This window comes from Alligator mississippiensis, chromosome 3 (assembly GCF_030867095.1).
Source record: "Alligator mississippiensis isolate rAllMis1 chromosome 3, rAllMis1, whole genome shotgun sequence".
Classification (NCBI taxonomy): Eukaryota; Metazoa; Chordata; order Crocodylia; family Alligatoridae; genus Alligator; species Alligator mississippiensis.
In genome coordinates, this window is record NC_081826.1 from 299204989 (window position 1) to 299223102 (window position 18114).

General features: G+C 43.1%; 1 protein-coding gene across 12 annotated transcripts in view; it reads right to left on the reverse strand.

Annotated features, from left to right (window-relative positions):
- Positions 1–18114, reverse strand: part of UBAP2 (ubiquitin associated protein 2) — a 117064-nt gene that overhangs the window by 49408 nt on the left and 49542 nt on the right. For 8 of the 12 annotated variants that reach the window (XM_059725321.1, XM_019480041.2, XM_019480039.2 and 5 more), the window contains 3 exons: positions 10070–10124; positions 9109–9212; positions 2489–2547 (listed from right to left, as the gene is read on the reverse strand). In XM_059725321.1, the coding sequence (XP_059581304.1) occupies positions 2489–2547; positions 9109–9212; positions 10070–10124 (218 nt within the window). The remainder of the gene's footprint in view (positions 1–2488; positions 2548–9108; positions 9213–10069; positions 10125–18114) is intronic. The other 4 variants (XM_014597900.3, XM_014597901.3, XM_014597902.3 and 1 more) reach the window with 3 other exon arrangements.

Below are 18114 nucleotides of genomic sequence, written 5' to 3' on the forward strand. Positions count from 1 at the left end.
TAATGGACTTAAATGATGGAGCATCAGGAGTCGCTGACATTTCAGAGGTAATTTATAGCCATCTACCTAGGCTCGATACTGTTTAACAGGCATTTTGGTGAGATGGAAAAGTTGCTGCAAATTGACCGGGACTGGATCAAGGATTCATTTTCAAGTGCTACCAACAAAGAAATGCTGCACGGTCTGAATGCTCATGAAGACAACAAACTGGTCGAACTGAGCAAAGACAGCTTTTTACGTCAGAAGCATCAGAGTTGTGGACAAAACATCTCAAGTTTTTTGTTGGAAATTGAAACCGAATATCCAGGGCTTACTAAGAAAGCAATGAAAGTCCTGCTGCCATTTGCAACTACATATTTATGCGAGTCTGGGTTTTCTGCACTGACCGCTATTAAACCAAAAAACAGAGCAAAACTGGATGTGAGGACAAGATTAGAGTTTGTCTTTCTGATATTGCTCCAAGAATCAAGGAGCTGTGCAAGACCCACCAGGCCCAAGTGTCCCAATGAAATAGCAAAACTGAAGTTACTTTTGGCTTATTTTTGGATATTTTTCGTTGCCTTTTTATATTTAAACATTTTTAATTTTAAGATACTTATTATTTTGATGTTAAAGGTTTTAAGTTATAAACAGTAAAGGACAATCATAATAACTTTGTTATACAGCAACAAGTTTATGCAAACACTTCATTAAGAGTTGTAATATTGTTTCCTATTATGTACTAATCCAGCAGCATACCAGGCCCAAACTTGTGGCATAGCTATGTTATAGATCTTTAATGCATAAATAAATAAAGCATTTAATGTTAATCAGTGTAGCCTGCCTTATATCACACAATTTAGGGGTTGTCGTCATCCCCTTGCATCCGGCCATGTGCCAACCCCCCCTTAAGAAATCAGGAAGGATTTTCTTACTTCTGGAAGGGGTTCAGCATTGGAACAACTATCTAGAGAGACCAGGGAATCTCTATCCTTGGAAATTTTAAAAATCAGATTAGACAAACACTTGGCTGACTTCGCATAGATAGGAACGATCCTGTCTGGCCAACGGGTTGGACTAGATTGGGGTGGTCAACCTTTGGCATATGTGCCACTAGTGACACAGGGGCCAAGAAGCAGATGGGAGAGGGGACAGGCAGCAGAGCAGCGAAGAGGGCAGGGAGCAGACAGCAAAGAAGTCGGGGGAAGGGGATCAGAGTGGCACTGAGAGAGGGTTCATGGCTAATTTTTGGCACACCTGTAAAAAAAAAAAAAGACTGCCCCCCAACTAAACTAGATGACCTCCTGAGGCCCTTCCAGCCCTATTTCTCTATGATCCCTTAGAGATGTCTGATGTCCTCCCTGGCTGCTTGGGCTATATTAGACAAGCGTCAAGCAAGGAACAGAAATCATAGTGCTCTACGTTCAGACTAGTCTCGACTGTCTAAGCAGAAGTTTGCTAGATTTGCAATCGGTATTCTGTTTCTATCATCAAAACCTGGCACTCTGAAGGACACAAAAGAACAACAGGACTTGGGCTATTAAGTAACTTAATTCTCTCCCCCATATAAACCTCCTTGGAATTGAAGAGCAGAGTATTTCAGGTTTGCTGGCTATTATTTTCTCCAAGAACAGCAGCCGCCAGTGGACTTAGGCAAGGATTCTGAGCTAAACTCCTACTCTTCTGCAAACAGAGCGGATGTTAGCAGGGAGCAGCCAGAACATTGATAAGGGAACTGAAAAAACTTAAACACAAATCCCCCCACTCAGACCTGCAAAAACACAACACTATTAGCATAGGCTTGCTCATAACTCGAACTGGTACCGAACATTTAATAATATTAGAATATCAAAAATGTTTTAACTACTTTGCCTGATAAAAATGTATCAAAACAGAGGGTGGTAGAAGGGGAACAATGAGAAATAAGTGATCAAGTGGCAATGCTGATATGTCTTGCTAGTTCCTCTTATAATATTAATCTATTAACACCCAGATTGGACTTTTTGAAAAAATGTGTCAAAGGACTAACTTTGGACTTTAGAAATAATAGAGATTGAATTTGGAGCACACATTTAGTGCTAAACTTTGGTCCTTGGCCTACCAGTTCATAAAGACTCATATAAAGTTGCCTAAAGCTAAGGTTTTAATCTTTAAAAACGCTATGGGAATGAGTGCGATTAACTCATCATTAAATGAGAGAGAGGTTAAAAACAACAATTCATAATTGTATTTTGGAAAAAATGCCTGTGAAATTCTTACATCATGGATCACTCACCCAGCTCAACAAAACAGGTAAACAATTTTTAAAATTTGATTAAATATAACACAATTCAAATAATCTCATGGGTTCTTCTAAACAGGAAATTACTTGGAAAAAAACACGATTCACAGGAAAAAATAACTATGCAAATGTAGCAAAACATTGCATTGGATATAAATACCCAAACAATGTGCAAGTAAAGGACAGAGCAAAAAGTTAATCACTGTTGCAGTCTATCCAACTACGTACACTTACATCTTCATTCCAGTCTTCTGCTGTCCATTCTTCTATTGAGTTCTTCCATGCTCCTGTTGTAGTTTGAGAAAGGAGAGAAAATTTAGTTACAAATCCCAAAACCATAGTTCAGCTCTTAAGAATTAAAAGGTATACTGCCTTCCATTTCTAATGGAGATATTATATAGTATTCAGCAAAAAGCTATGGTCAGGACATGGGCTGTTGTACAAAAATGGTTTCTAGATCAATGGTCTTCTGGAAGATGTATATTCCATGTTTCATACCACCATAAGCAAGTGATTCACACTGGCTGCATAAAGAAGCAAGATCAGAAAATCCATTCCTCTCAAATCTTGCCCCGCTACCTGCTCAGGATGCTCCTTTTCCAGCCTGCCTCCTCAGCCTAGAATAATGCCAATTCCCTTTCAAGGATATGGAAGAGAGCTTTTTACTGGAAAAAAATACACACCCTATAATTCCTATAGCAAAAGTGACAGCAGAGTAGATGGCCTGCCATTCCAGCAGCAGCACAGGGCTGAATTAGCAGTCAGGTTTTCAGAAGTCTCAGGCCCAGACATGCTGCCCAGTGCAACTAGGCATAGCCCTCCACGCCACTAAGTATGGGAGAGAACAACAGCAGAAAAACCTGGAATAAAACTTCACCAGTGAAAGTAACACCAATTTAAGCACCACGTCTGCAACTTATGAAGGGTAGCCGTTTGCTTAAGGCAAACAAGCTATTGCCTGCTCCACGCCAGCTACCAGTGAGATAAGGCCTGTTGCATGAAGGTAACCCAAGAGAGCTAGTTGCTAGTTGTGTGGTCCACCCTGCATCCTGGCATAAAGGCCGATGGAAATTACACAGATGTCATGTATCAAGGCCCTCTGCGCTGTGCTGAGCCTGCAGAGATGGTACAGTAATACGGAAAGCGTTTTAAACGGGTCTCTTCCAAAGTAACATTGAGGGTGCACAGTGGAAGAGAATGCAAAAATCAGAAGAGGTCTGAAGGCATTACACACGCATACGGTTCTCTCGGTAACAGGGACATCACTTCCCGATGCAAGCAAAGAACCAGCCACAGCAAACCACAACCAAAGTACAATTCCAGGATACGTTCTCTTTGATCAGATACGGCATAAAACAACGCTCCATATGAATCGTGTGCTGCATGCACCAATTAATACATTTGGAAATAAAACCCCTTGAAGACTGTCAAACGCAGTTTGTGCCAAATGGATCAATATCGGTTGCTTTCACTTCGTTCTTCTCTGCATTTTACAAAGCAGCTGTGCCATGTACCTGAGCTCGTACACCACACCTGGCAGCGTACCCGTCTTCCCCCTGCATAGAGCCACATTATCCAGCCTGCCAGGGCTTCCCAGGACTCAAGTGGTTAACACTACCACTGCTCCCCCACCATCACATTTCTGGAGCCGTGATGAACCCTGCGGGCCAGGGCTTAAGCACCACTGCCGTAGAGAGCGGAACTGAACATCGCTGATCTGAAAACCTTAGCAACCCCGTGCATGCCCCCGAGACCCAAAGTATTTTGCAGGTCCTGAACAAGACAGCATCTACTAGGTGTTAGCCCTGCGGAGCCGTACAAAATGGCCTGAAGTGACTCCCCATCACAGTACAGGGAGTCAACGTTTCGCACTTACAGCCTTTATAAACTGACCCCGTTTCAACTTTATGACATCAGTTGAGACCACACCAGTGAACAAGTTCACTGCGTTGCCCATCTCCCTGGAGACATCTGTCCAAACTTCCTTGGACACTTTCTTTAAGAAAGCAGACGAGACGCCAGAAAAACCTGCAGCCAAGACTGCTGATGAGAAGACTCCAGCCAAGAACCCTTCAAAAAGTCCAACCAACAGCCCTTCAAAACGTCCAGCAAAGTCACCTCAAAGAAGTTCTTCCAAATCAATAGGATTGCTATCTACAATATAAATACATTAATGTAGCTATATGTGCCATCTATAATTGATTGAGTACAAAATTCTGGGTTACTTTTGGTGAAAATAAGGTATTGGGCCTTGGTTCAGGAACCAATCCCCCATTTCTAACATTGTTTCCCATGGGAAAATCAGTTCTGAGTTACATTTCAACTTAAGACATGGTTTTCAGGAACCAGTTGTGTTGTAAGTCTGAGGACTGCCTGTACACTAAATAACCTTTAGCTGGGACTGTGGGTGTGCTTATATATGAATCTGTCAGGCCTCAAAGTGTTGGACAAACTCACACGCTAACCCACGTCTCCAGATGTTTTAGAAAAAAGAAAGTGCCTAAGGAGTACAGTTTAGTCATGGAAATTAGCAGTCTTTGGTTTCTCTCTCCTGACCAGTGCAAGATTGTTCCCTACGGCAGATGTTTCTTGCCTCCATTACCTCTCTTTCCTTAAGAGCACATCCTCCTGTCTGTGTCTGTCTTGCTTCGATCGTAAAAGCTCTTCATAGCAAGGCCCCTGCATTTTGTGTCTGGTGTCAGCACTTTAACAGCAGCGCTCCATGTGTTTTGTCTAGTCTTGTTTTGCAGAAGCTGAGCACTGTGGCTTCCACTGCTCCCCTTGAGAGATTACTCCAAACAGATCTCTCGGTTCAGACATTTCCCTGACATTCAAGGCAATGAACGCATCTCCCCCATGCCCTCCACAATTCTTGGTAGCTTAGCCAAGATGCACATATTTCATTCTCACTTTTGCTTCCAATGAGAATCCCTCAGCCTCAATTACACTGTGGCTCTGCTCTAAATTAACTCCCGTTTGCTAACAACTGTCCAGGCACTGAAGGGCCTTGGAACTGCACAGGAGTCTGACTTAGCCACCACAACAGTAGTTTTTGTCACGTGCCAGTGCCGGTGGAGTCTAAAAATCACCCTGCTGTTACTGTCACCATTGTACCTTGTGATCTCTTATACTTCCCTCCACGCTATGGCATACAAATATACAAGATATTGCTGTTGATCAGCATCTTTCTACTGCAAGTTGATGGTGCACATTTCTAAGTACATTAATCGTGCAAACTATCCAAGATTTCCATCTGTGGTCCATTCTATTTCTTCTGTAAAATCTGATTTATCTTCTCGGGAGCAACTCCAAGAGCCAGTAAAAAAAGTGTTATGTTACATATTCCTGGTGCAGTTTCAGCTTTTTTCCCCTTGTCTTCTGTCACCAAACCTTTGGGATTTTTCTCTTTTTTTTTTTTTTTAAATATTCCCAGCATCTGTTAGCTTGAATTAGAGCCCAAAAAACCCTCATGTTATCCCTGTCTCTATTTCTGACCTCCCGCGCATTCTTTTATATTAATAGTCACCCCTGTTGCTTGCAGCCATTCCCAATTTTGTATAAACTGCAAATTTCTTTTAACTGCTCCTTCCATTTTCACAATGGACCAAAACCAACCCCTGCAGCTTCTCTGCCACATCATTAACTCCATTCTCAAAGACTGATGCATAGTGATTTATTGCTCTCTTTGTTTGTGGCTCTTCAGTTTCAAAGTCATTTGAGGATGCTCGCATCCAAGACAATTTGTATTAAAATTTAGCAGCAAATTCATAAGGAACCATACAACATGCTTCACTAAAGTACAGCCAAAAATCTCGTCGTCCACTGACTTGCGAGCCCATTTAGAAAGCGATTGCACCTTCCTTTATATACATCCATGCTGCTTAGTGCTCGCGGTTCTATTATCCTCAATGCTTACAGGTTTCTTGCAGCAAATACCAGTAGTAAGAGTGTGCTGCAGGGCCGATAAAAATCAATTTTTCCAAAGAATGGGGATTTTTTGCATCTAAGCAGGATTTTCAATTTTATTTACAATCAGAATAAAAACTGCTCTAAAATGAAATCTGAACTGAATTCCCAATATGTTCACTAAACATTTCAATAAAAATATGCTAAATGCGTGAGCCACCAACAACTAAGTATTGCTGCATGATTTTCTATAGAAGGGAAGAATTAGGGACATAACATATCTCTTAAGGTCAAGCGTTAAACACATGGTGCAACTGGCCATGTACTGTTGAAAGGGGTTGATCCTGTGGGGGTAGCAAAAAAGATCTACCAAATCTAGTGCTCTAATTCATTTTAAGTCTACATGTTTTTATAACAATAAATGAGAATGAACCTCTCTACAAACCAGTGGAAAAGTTAAGATGATTAAGAGGAAGACTTTCCACTTTGTCATTTATTTTAATAAAAAAAGGGGGAGGGGAGGAGAAGATCAATCCCCTATCGTGCCTTGGATACACTGCAAGAGGAATCTCATACAGTGCTGAGGACTGATCACTACTTCAAATCTGAATATTTGGTTTGTATTCGGTTTTAAACTGTTTATGTAACATACCTTTCTACAGTGTAAAAAAAAAAAAAAAAGGACAGCAAAGAAAAGCAGTATGAGTACCTCCCTTTGACTACTGGCATGCATTTTAGCTATATTAATGTTCTAAAACTATGCAGGTGACTCCTCCTGTTCTCGCTCTTGCTTATGTTTTATCCTCTTGGGACCTGCTGGCTTCTCTTGAGGCATCTGGAGATATCTTCTGCACAGCCTTTTCTAATTTCTCCAGCTTATAACTAGGGCACCTTTAAGTGCACACAGAAGAGTACATGGATATCACAAACCAAGACATTTTTAAGAGGCTGGAAATTTGTGAGCTAAACACCCAAAGCACCTGGAAGTGGGGAACAATTTAGCACAGGTGTTGGACAAAAAAAAACACTGAGTGGAGATTTGAAGGGCAACTTTTAGTAAGATGAAAGTGCCTTTTTCAGACACTGTTGGGAGCTGATTACACTAAAGCACCAAAAAGTATTCAGTGCATAAGAAGCACCCACACAGGGATCTGGTGCAGAATAGCTAATATGCACTACATTCACCAACTCACTCACTTTGCTACAGCTTCCCCAAATAAACCACCTTTACTCTTCAAGTCACTGTCCTATTCAGAACGACTATTTCCAAGGGCCCCAAAGTTCTCTCCCTCCACCAGCCCGATGCTAGTCAGTTTTTTATATTCTCAAAATTTGCTTCCCTCGGATCTAGTACCATTGAGATCAACATGTTCTGGCCCATTCAGAAACCCATGCACATATTAAGACCAAGCTCTCAAGTACCAACAGTTTTCTAGTCATTCCCTCCATCCTTGGTAGATAGATAAGGGCATCTGCCTAGATCACCAAGTTGTCATCCTTCCAACTCAGAATATTAGGCTGTCTGTATTTAGCTATTCTTGTTATCCAGATGTGTGGGAGGTTTTCTCCACTGGCACATAAGCGTATGCCTACAAACACCAGGAAGTAATCAAGTGTTCTTCTAGCTGCCTACGTCACTCTCCTTTCCCCATTTCCTATATCTTTTCCCTTCTTCCTTCAGGTAGGCTCTTGCTGATAACCTACCTCCAAGCAGGTAGTCACCAATTCTGGGCAGAAGCATTTTCAAAACATTTAACATGGCTTCTTTCTACTACTTGAAAAACATTTTTTTGAAAACACAAAGGCAAAGTACATTAACAACTCATTCGCACAAACTGATCCCAAATACCTCGCTTTGGAAATGCATAGCGGGCTCTGAGCCAAGTAAAAATCTCTTCTTTACATGTAGAGGAAAGCCTGCCTAACAAGCCCCACTGGCTTTGAACACAGGCTGTTATTATTTCGTTAGCCACAGCCGCAGTGGAGAATGCTGAATTCAGAAAGCTACTCATTCCTATGCTAAGTGAAGCTGAAAGCTTCCACCTTGTATCACCTGGTTTCTGGTATCAGATGTTTCCTCAAATGTAACAGAAGAGAAAGTGCCAAGGTCTGTCTTCTAGGTGACCCCAATATTTCAGAGGGACCCCGCAAGAAGTCATCCTTTATTCTTTCCTACCATTTGCTGGACAGTAGTAACACAAGTGGAATTTCTTCAATATAACATGGGACATCTTTTGCTCTCATCTCAGCTCTGGTGTGAAACTCCAGAGGCAGTGCGCTAGCCTGTTCATTTTCAGTTCACTTACATCACTGGACAAGACAATTCACTTTTTCTCAATTGGTTCCTCTTTCTGACCACCGTGTCTAGTCAGCAATGCATATTCTGCTAATGCAACATCTTTAAAAGTCTGGAATCAACTTAATCTGTGTCTAAAGTACAGACTGTGCCTTTGCCAACCTTTTATGGCCTACTGATATTTTCAGCCATGCCTCTTCTCTTGGAAGAGGGGAGAACATTGTCTTTATCTTCCTGTATAGTAAGGATAAGAAGTGCAAAAGAACTTAAGGGCACAAATCTTGAGGAATTTGAATGGGATTTATGTATTTTTCCTGTTTTGGAAAATGTCACCTGTGGAAGACTACCAGCATATTTCCCAGCTGAATATTGCTTCAAATAGATGCAATTTTCAACAACTTTTGATTCATGGGGACTTGTAAAACAGAGCTCCTCTTTGTTTAACCTGAGGGTTGTGAGCAAAGAGCCATCTGAGGCTGAATCACCTCAGTAGTAAGTCAGACAAATGAATAACCTACTCACTATGCCATGTGAGAAGCACTAAATATTTTCAGTGGCTAATGAATAACATTAGCAGAGCCATCCATTTAACAGCCATTTGCTGCAGGTTTTTGTTCCAGCTCTTCCACTTTGCAAAGCATCTTACCAGTTCCATCATCTGCATCATTCTGACCACTCTCCCAAATCTCTGGTTTTGTTCCAAAACCATCAGTAGCAGAAGACTCTGTGTAATCTGCAGGGTTAAATGTCCTAGGATTTAAAAATGTGGAGGTGAGAGAAATACACAAAGCGACTACAAAAAGCAGGCAGTGAGCAAACACCCTGATTCACTGTCAAAGCCTGTATCAGATTTCTACACAACTCATCCTTCCATATACGGCGATTTGGATCACGGGCGTTTTTCTAAAAAAGTCATTTTCTTTTTTACTCCCAGTAATTGGAGGAAACAAATCAGGACTGTATCAAAAACACACTGTAAAACAATCCGAGCAAAAAGTAGCTCCTAGGAAGTAATAACAGCATGCAGACCATTCCCCTTCTCATTAAGCACTAGTTTATGCTCACAGCTTCAAGCTTCTGTCAATTGTTCATTTCTCAGCAGGGTATTTACTGATAAGAAACCCACGCTGTATGCTTTTAGGGTGCCAGATTGGTGCAGGACAACACTCAGTGCACCAAAAATGCACTGAAACACCTATGGAAGCCTGAAGGGCTTTGTTGTCTCAGATGCAATCTCAAGGTGATCTGGAAAAGCATTTCTGAAGAAAGACAGGTTTAATTTTCAGCCTCTCTCACACTGAAGTTGAATGAGAAGGAGGCGGCATGGAGGATTGTAAGGTGGGCAGAGTAAGCCAAAAGAGAAGAGAGGAAGAAAGCTGACTTTTGGTTATAAAGATGCCACTGATATTTCATAAAAATGAAAGATGGCATCAGGCAATGTCCACAACAGACAAGTGTTTCATGGGCTGTTGTACAGATCCATTCACTCTAGCCACATCTGTTTACAAACACACAGCTGTCAAGCAGTATTAACGGACAGGAAGCAATTAACACTGCTGTCCGTCTGTCGCTGCCCAAAAGCCATGCTCCCCATACACATCACTTACCCCATGCCTTGGGCTGAAAACCTTCCTGCTCCTCTCCCTCTGCCACGTCCAAACCCTACAGGGAGAAAACATCGTTTACACAGCATCAGCACTGACAGACTGATCAGTGACCTGTATCAGAGGGAAATACTGGGTTTGAGGAAGAAAGCTATGGTGAGGACATCGCATTGATTTTCTTGAGAGTAAAAACCCTGTTCGAATAGACACAAATAAGCCAGTTCATCTTAATACTCAGTATGCTATTAAAACGGCAAAGCTTCCAACCCCTTTTCAAATCTTCAGGAGATCAGATGTTATATGCACAACAGCATGTGGCAGTGCTATTACTGAACATGTATCAGTTAACTCAGACCTGCATAACCCACAAAATCAAATGGGGCAGGGAATAAAAGAATACCAAAAAATCTCCTCCGTCCACAAGTGTGCATCTGGCGTGGAGATTTATAGCTATACAATTAAGTATGGCACACAATCCTCATTCTTAACATCTTTCTTTCTTTTTGATGGACTCTAATCCTACACTTCTCATCTCTGTCCTGATCTTAGGGAACGCCCTCTCATTCTTTTACTGCAAGAGTTGGCAAACCTTTGCCACTGGGGCTGGGCTGAAGCTTGCAACCCAGCCTCCTGCTGTCACAAATCTAGGCTCCCCATGGCCCTTCTTCCATCCCCCCCACAAACCTGACTCAACTTACCCTTGCCACAGATCCCTGGCCCCTCTGCAGCAAGGGTAAGCACAGGCATGAGAATGCAGCACGGAGGGTTGCAGAGGCTTAGCGTAGCTATAGCTGCCTTCAGGCCAGGCTGAGCCTTCACAGGCTGGGTGTTACGACTTTCCAGGCCGGATCAATACGTTGCTATCCCTGCTCTACTGTACCAACTACAGCAACCCTGACACCCCATTTCCTTCTCCCACTCCTGCTTCTTGGTGTCCCCCCACCCTAAGTCATCCCTTACACCTGTGCTATTTTTCCAGTTCCAAGTCACAATTCTGACCTTATTCCAACCCTTTTCACGACGGACACAAACAAAATGAATTTACAACACGTTAATTCACCCCCTACTTTGGGTTTCCCATTACACCCTGCTTTCTTGATACTGGCCTCACATGAAGCTGTTGGGTATAGGCACCATCTCTACTATCACGCCTTGCACAGCACTGTCCACATACTGGAACGATGGTTCATATTACTCAAACCTAAAAGCAGCCTGCTTCCTAGGTATAGTATGTTTCTATAGGCAGTTTTCATTCTTTTTTGCTCTCTGTAACTGAGGGTTTACACATTTTGAGAAGAGCCTACAGCTTCCGCTTTGCCTAACAGAACATTTGGAGCTTAGTTTCCCAGCTACATAGCAAGGGATTATCTGTTTTATACAAGATGTAATTACATGTTACCAAAAAAGAGATCTTTTAAGTTGTGCCAAACTGCAGGACAAGCATGGATTTGCAGCACTGATCTGCATTATAAGTATTTAGGGCTCCCAAACACAAGTTCCTAGAAGACCTGGAACTGCTTATTTGCATAAGTACAGAAGTTAAAGCTTTCTTAACCACACTACCTGCCCTCGCCTCACCGCATCAGGAACTTGGACCAGGACTACTTATTGCTGGTATAGGAGCTCCTCAGCCTTGCTCTGGTTATTCTACTGATGGCAATGAGCTTGTACAGACAAACTAGACATCCTAAAAGCATCAAGGAAGTCCAGAGAACGTCAAAAATCACAATGCAGAAACAGCTGGATCATATGCATCCAAATGGCTCACAACCCACTTCATTCACGGCGGTTTGCCAAGTGAAGAACGAGCAGCATAGCTGTTTGCTGAAGCGTGTATGATCTCCGGCTGGTTTGCATACCCTCATCTTTGCAAAGGCTACAGAACCTCACCCCTCCAAATCATCCAAGCTCCACTGTATAAATGTTCAGCTACGGGAACTAGTTTGAAGTTATTAGGGAATTGCCCCGTCAACTGGAAGTGTCCCACTGCATTTGGCAAGGGCTAAAATGCCTGCTGCATGCAGGCTTCAAAGTTTTCTCAGCAATATTCTGTATGTTGAGAGAAATAAAGTATTTGCGTGTTTACTCACAGGACTACTCGGGGAGTTTGGAGAAGACGGATAATTTTGGGTTGAAGCAGAGAGAGATTTTAATAACTAGGACAAACAGAGGGGTTAAAGTAACTCCCAATATGGCCAGAGGAAGGCAAAGCAATCTACACATCATCTTCATCACCACCAGCAGCCCTGCCCCTCAGTGCTGATTGGCGGAGAGGCCTGGGAGGAGGAGGGACAAGTGGGTAACCGCCATCTTGGTTGCTGGTGTGGCCCCACCCATTGGGGCTGATTGGTGGAGAGGCCCCAGTGGGGGGAGGAGCAACCAGGGGGCAACCACCATCTCGTCTGCTGCCCACCATGCCACCCCGCCAGCCTTCCCCTCCTGGCAGTGAGGAACTCTGGCTCCCACGGGAGAGCCAGCATTTTATTTTTATTAAGGTGTTTTTTTCCGTTGTTGACTTTATGGACAATCCTGGATTTCAGTTTCTGCAAAATCCACGAAACTGAAAATTAAGTAGGCCCCTAGAGACATGTCACTCTAGATCTACCTGGTTCAGTGCTCTCCCTCCAAAGCATGCACCCCTGCCACTGTCGGAGACAGGACACTGGGCTAGATGGACCACTGATCTGATCTCGCTCGGCACTTACATTTTTAGCAAGAGGTGCTCCAGCTTGTACAGAAAATTGCAACAGCAGCTACAGATTTCCACATTCCATACCAGGAAGATATTTAAATATACTGTTCCTTAGCAATGACAAAGATCACTGTACTGATGAGATCTAAACGATGTGATACAGCATCCTTGGGGGGGTGGGGGGAGGAAAGAAGCGAAGTCAGACCCTTAATGTTATTTTTTATCAAGTCCTCTTGCACATATTTTACTCCACGCAAAGTACATCACAATGGTCAATGTTTTCAAACACATCACCAGTTTTTGTTGGCTACATAAGAGAGAATTCTGTTGCCATTAATTTCCATCTGCCAAAAAAACAGAGACGGAATGACTCTGCAGCAGCACATTTTCAATCTCTCAGTAAGACTGCCTGAATGGCTCTTGCTACAATTAATCAGCATATTGAGCGCATACCCAACAATGGAAGCACTGACAAAGAATAAAATTACAGCTCTGATTGCCACTTGCAACCCCGCATGACACTTCTTCAGCTTCCCTTACACTTGGATCTGTGAACAACGCGTTGAAGTGGCAGCCAAATCATCCCTACCCATCTCTCTCTCAGGAAGTCAGCAGCAGAAAGTTGTTTTTTGGTTGGGTTTTTTTTTTAAAGTAGATTCTGCTTAAAATCCTTGCCAATTTCTTCCTTATGTCGTTAATCTTTTTGCTCACTTTGACATTTTACTTTATTTTGTTCCCACTTCTCTCTCTAGCACTAACTGAGCCAGGTGGCCTTCTGTTCCCCGACACGTCTCATGCTCTTAACTAGTTACACGCCAGCTGTAGCTGGGTTGGCTAGCAATAGAAGGGGTTTTTTTCCCATAGCATCCAAGCTGGAAGTAGCAACACCTAAAGCCGGTAAGGTGCTGAACCATCTCCACCTGCAATGAAGTCCACCAAGAATTTATGACACGCTGATTGTAATAGAACGAAGCCCTGGTGTGGTTTGGTGGTTGGACCCAATGTCCAGTTCAGATCTCATCCCCCAACAGAAAACCTCCCTGAACTGGAGCATGATGCAGCCGTTAACATCCACAGTCTGAGACGGACTAATTCCAGGCATTGCTGGCAGCCCACTTCTAGGTAAACCAAATTAGCCTAATTTCAGGTATGGGAACAATAGATCTAATGAAGTAAATTCGATCCCTTCAATCCGACACGTGGCTTTCTTCCTAGCCTGACAGACGAGAGAGAACTTTAAGGGTATGAAATAAATCTAGAAACAGCAGAAAGGAAAAGAAAATGAAGCCTGAAAAACTCTTTAAAATCCTTAAGATTTATATTTATTTTTCCCAGGCCAAGTCAGACAAAACTGATTCTTTAATGAGAGCCCTTAGTTTAGTTCAGCACCTTCAGAAACAGGGTGATCAGATGAAAGAGGACTAAAATCTTGTTTTGAACTGACGAGAAAGGCTTAGTACAGAAAGTTTACGTTCAAAGTAATCCATCTTGCCAAGTTAAAAGAAAAAAGAGGAAAAAAAATCTAAACACCAAAATTATTTGTTCTTTACTAGGCCAGAGAATTTGTCTGTGCTAATTACTGTCCAGTTAGGGATGTCAGATCTGTTTTGTATGCTGCTTGTTACTGTAGTAACCATTTTTGCAGGATGCCTTCAAGAACAAGCTTTTAAAAAAACCTCTAAAATCAGATTAAGAGAAAAAGATGTATTTTGCAGAGCCAGGCACTTCAAAAAAAATGAGCCACCCGTCAGAAGTCAAGACGTAAACATATTCAGCCTCCTCCTAACTTCAAATGCAGAACCCACTGCATGGGAACCAAACATTTCAGCTCGCGGCCTCCAGAATGTTTCCCCTGCGTTCATACGGCTTGAAAAGGCCAACGCCATCCCTACGAAAGCAGAGCCTGGCTCCCACTGCGTTAAGGTTTTAAAACAAGAAAATGCCGAGATGCGTTTCTGGTTTCAAAGGCTAAATTTAACCAGGATCCCAGAAAGTGATTTAAAGGGATTCTTCAGGTACCTTAGGCCCCAAATTTAAGTTTAATAAAAGCAAGAGTCCTTTCCACATTAAGGGAGGCAGGGGGAATGGGGATGGATTTGGGGGGGGGGGTGTCTTGTTAACAAATATTCTCCTTTTGCCACCACAGTATCTGCATTCCAAATACTGCTCTGGAAAAGCATCAGGAAATAAACTCTTCTTTAAAAAAAAAAAAGGACAATGAACAGAAGTGAAACCGGACAAGGGAATTTTTTTTTCATACTTTGTGAAGTGTCACAAGCAGACAGGCAGCCCAGCAAGACCTGCATTTGTAAAGCTGTCTCAGTGCTAATTCTCAACGGTGTCGTGTATAACTCAAACAAGGAAATGTTTGAAGAACTAGGTTATTTAACCCGATGGCAAACCAGTAAGCAGTTCTCCAACCTTCCTTCGCTAGGTTTCTTTAAAAAAAACAACAAAAAACCAAAAAAAACAACCAAAAAGTTATTTATTAATGAATCCAGCTTGTCAAACAACAGATCTGACATTTAAAGATGCACCCAATCCCCTAAAATGGGGGTGCTCAAACTCAGGCCCACAGGCCAGATGCAGCCCATTGCACCATGTCATCTGGCCCAGGGGGCTCCCTATGCGTCTGGAAATTTAGCAGCAGGAGAGAAATGGCGTCACTCCTGGGCTGCCTAATCTCTGGACCCAGGGCGAGTCCCAGGCCCTGTGTGGGACTGCATACAGGGCTGGACCCCAGGGTCCAATCCTGGAGTGCAGGGGCTGGTGCCTGACCCCCAGGACCCAATCCTGACGTGGGGGAGCAGAAGGCGGCGGTGTCAGCATCTCAGACCCCAATCCTGGAGTTCAGGGGCTCGGAGAAGGCAATGCCAGGCCCACATAACCCAATCCCAGTGTGCAGGGTGTGGTTCCAGCACCCCAGGACCCAATCCCAGTGCATGGGGATGGGCAGCACTGGGCTCCAGAGTTCAGTCTGGCCTGCAGACAGCTCCAGGCTATTCATCTGGCCTGCAGGGCCAAAAGGGTGTGCGCTCCACTGCCCTAAAATACACATAATGACGAATACCTATCTTTCATCAACACTGCTTGTTATAACTCAGTCAGGAAGTAGTTGCAACGAAGTAGTAATGTCTAGTAGTACTATAATGGTACTTAGGGCTAAATTAAATTTATTCAAGAACCTCGGGCTTGAGGATAAGACGAAGACTGACAGCCCTGCTAAGATGTTGCTTCGTTCCTTGACTCCATTCCAAGCCAAAGATTATGTCCCTGCTTATCAAGCAAAGATTAAGGGCTGAGCAGCAGCACCACTCCAGCTGGGCTACATCATAACACATACCCTGTGATGTGCTTTTGCTTTCTACTAATCAGCCAGCAATGCAAATCTGCTCCAAAACCCCTCTCTTGCATGCCATTACACCAACCAGCACCAGTTGTATACTGTAAACCTATCAACACGTGCAGTGCATATTGTTAGAGGGAATGTCACAGAGCTGATCACAGCAGGTCTGCTAGATAATAATGAGACAGCCAACAGCCTTGAGGGAGAAATAGCCAGTGCCAAAGGTATTCTGTAAGGAGCTATGCCACTTTCTGTGATCAGCATCATCCCTTTAAAAGAAACTACTGCCCTATGAAGAAATAATATGATGGTCCAGCAGTCTTCCCTTAAAAGAAGAGCCAGTAAGACTATTGCAGCCCAAGAAGGTAACTTAAATGTGGAGGGAGAGACTGTTCAGACATTAACCGACATTAACTGACCCCCAAATTTGCATCAGCTGCCTACATTCAAACATGGCAAGTGCATTAGAAATGCTGTGCAAGATACCTTTCAGCACTGTTATTACAGGAATACATGAAATGAAGGATCTGGGCTGATCACAAAGAACCAATTTGCTCTCTACTGAGACAGCAACTTTATCCCTGGTTTTGACTCCCCTGACTTAAGATAGCAGCAGGAAGGCAGTTTTTATTGCACCATGCTGGCAGGAATGTCCATACTACTAATATGCAAGCAAGGAGAGATCCAGGAAGACCTATTAGCGGAGGAAGGAAGTCTACAATGGTGAGCAGTGCCAGCAGGTTTCACAAACTACCTTCATAAAATAAAATTGGGAATTTTTCCCCCTTTCAAATGATTTTGAGGACATATGGACAGTTTATCATGGATACTTGAGAACTACAGGTGGCCATTCATTAAGTTAGCACCTGTAGGCAAATATTCAGCATAAGGTACTTGCTAGATATACGAGGACCATACAAACCAAAACAACGAACCATGCTTGGCTGAGGCCACCCCTTGTGTGTGGGAGGTCTGCTAGTCATGTGTTAATGATTATTAAATGTCTTAGACTGAGAAAGGTACAATACCTATCTACACATCCATACTGCATTCATTCTCAGTGCTGTCTCAGGGTCTAGACAAGTGATTCTCTACTAGGGTCACATGAGATCCTTTTAGGGGTGCCATTAAATATGAGCACTCTTAGGTGTGCAACACCTACACAATTCATAGATTTCATAGACATTCGGGCTGGAGGGGACCCCGGAAGATCATTGAGTCCAGCCCCCTGCCCCAGGGGCAGGAAGTCAGCAGGGATCACAGGATCCCCGCAAGATAAATATCCATATATCTCGAGGGTGTTCAATGAAGGCGCCTGAACCACCTCCAGCAGCAGTCTATTCCAAACCTTGGGGGCTTGGACAGTAAAGAAGTTCTTCCTTATGTCCAGCCTGAAACGGTCATGGAGGAATTTGTGACCGTTCGACCTCATCATCCCTTGGGGCACTCTGGTGAACAGACTTTCCCCCAGATCCTGGTGAGCACCTCTGATAATCTTATAGGTGGCCACCAGATCACCCCTGAGCCTGCGCTTTTCCAGGCTGAAGAGCCCCATGATAATTCCCCTGAAAATTCACACGATAAATGCAGAGATTTCAATAGGAATCTATAACATCTAATTAATATTGTGGTTATTTATGCATATATTCCCTAGTTTGTCTTAAAAATGGTGTCCAGTGATACTATTTTTATGCATGTTAATTTGTAACGTACCCCCGGTCTAGAGTACCACCAGCAGGCTTTTACTGAAATCGTAACAACACGTCCTACTCTGCACAGGTACCTTTACCCACACAGCTTGCCTGCTTTTTGCCAATTTATATGCACAACCTAGTTATATCTGTACACCGCTCTGGAAACCATGTGCCCTCATTTCCTTCTCCTACTTTAAGGAGCAGGGTTGACTGCAGATTAACTGTTACTACTATCACGCGTCTTTGAACATGCAATTATTAACAGCTATTATGCCAGGGATAGGGATTACTGTGAAAATGTTCTGTATATATGAAA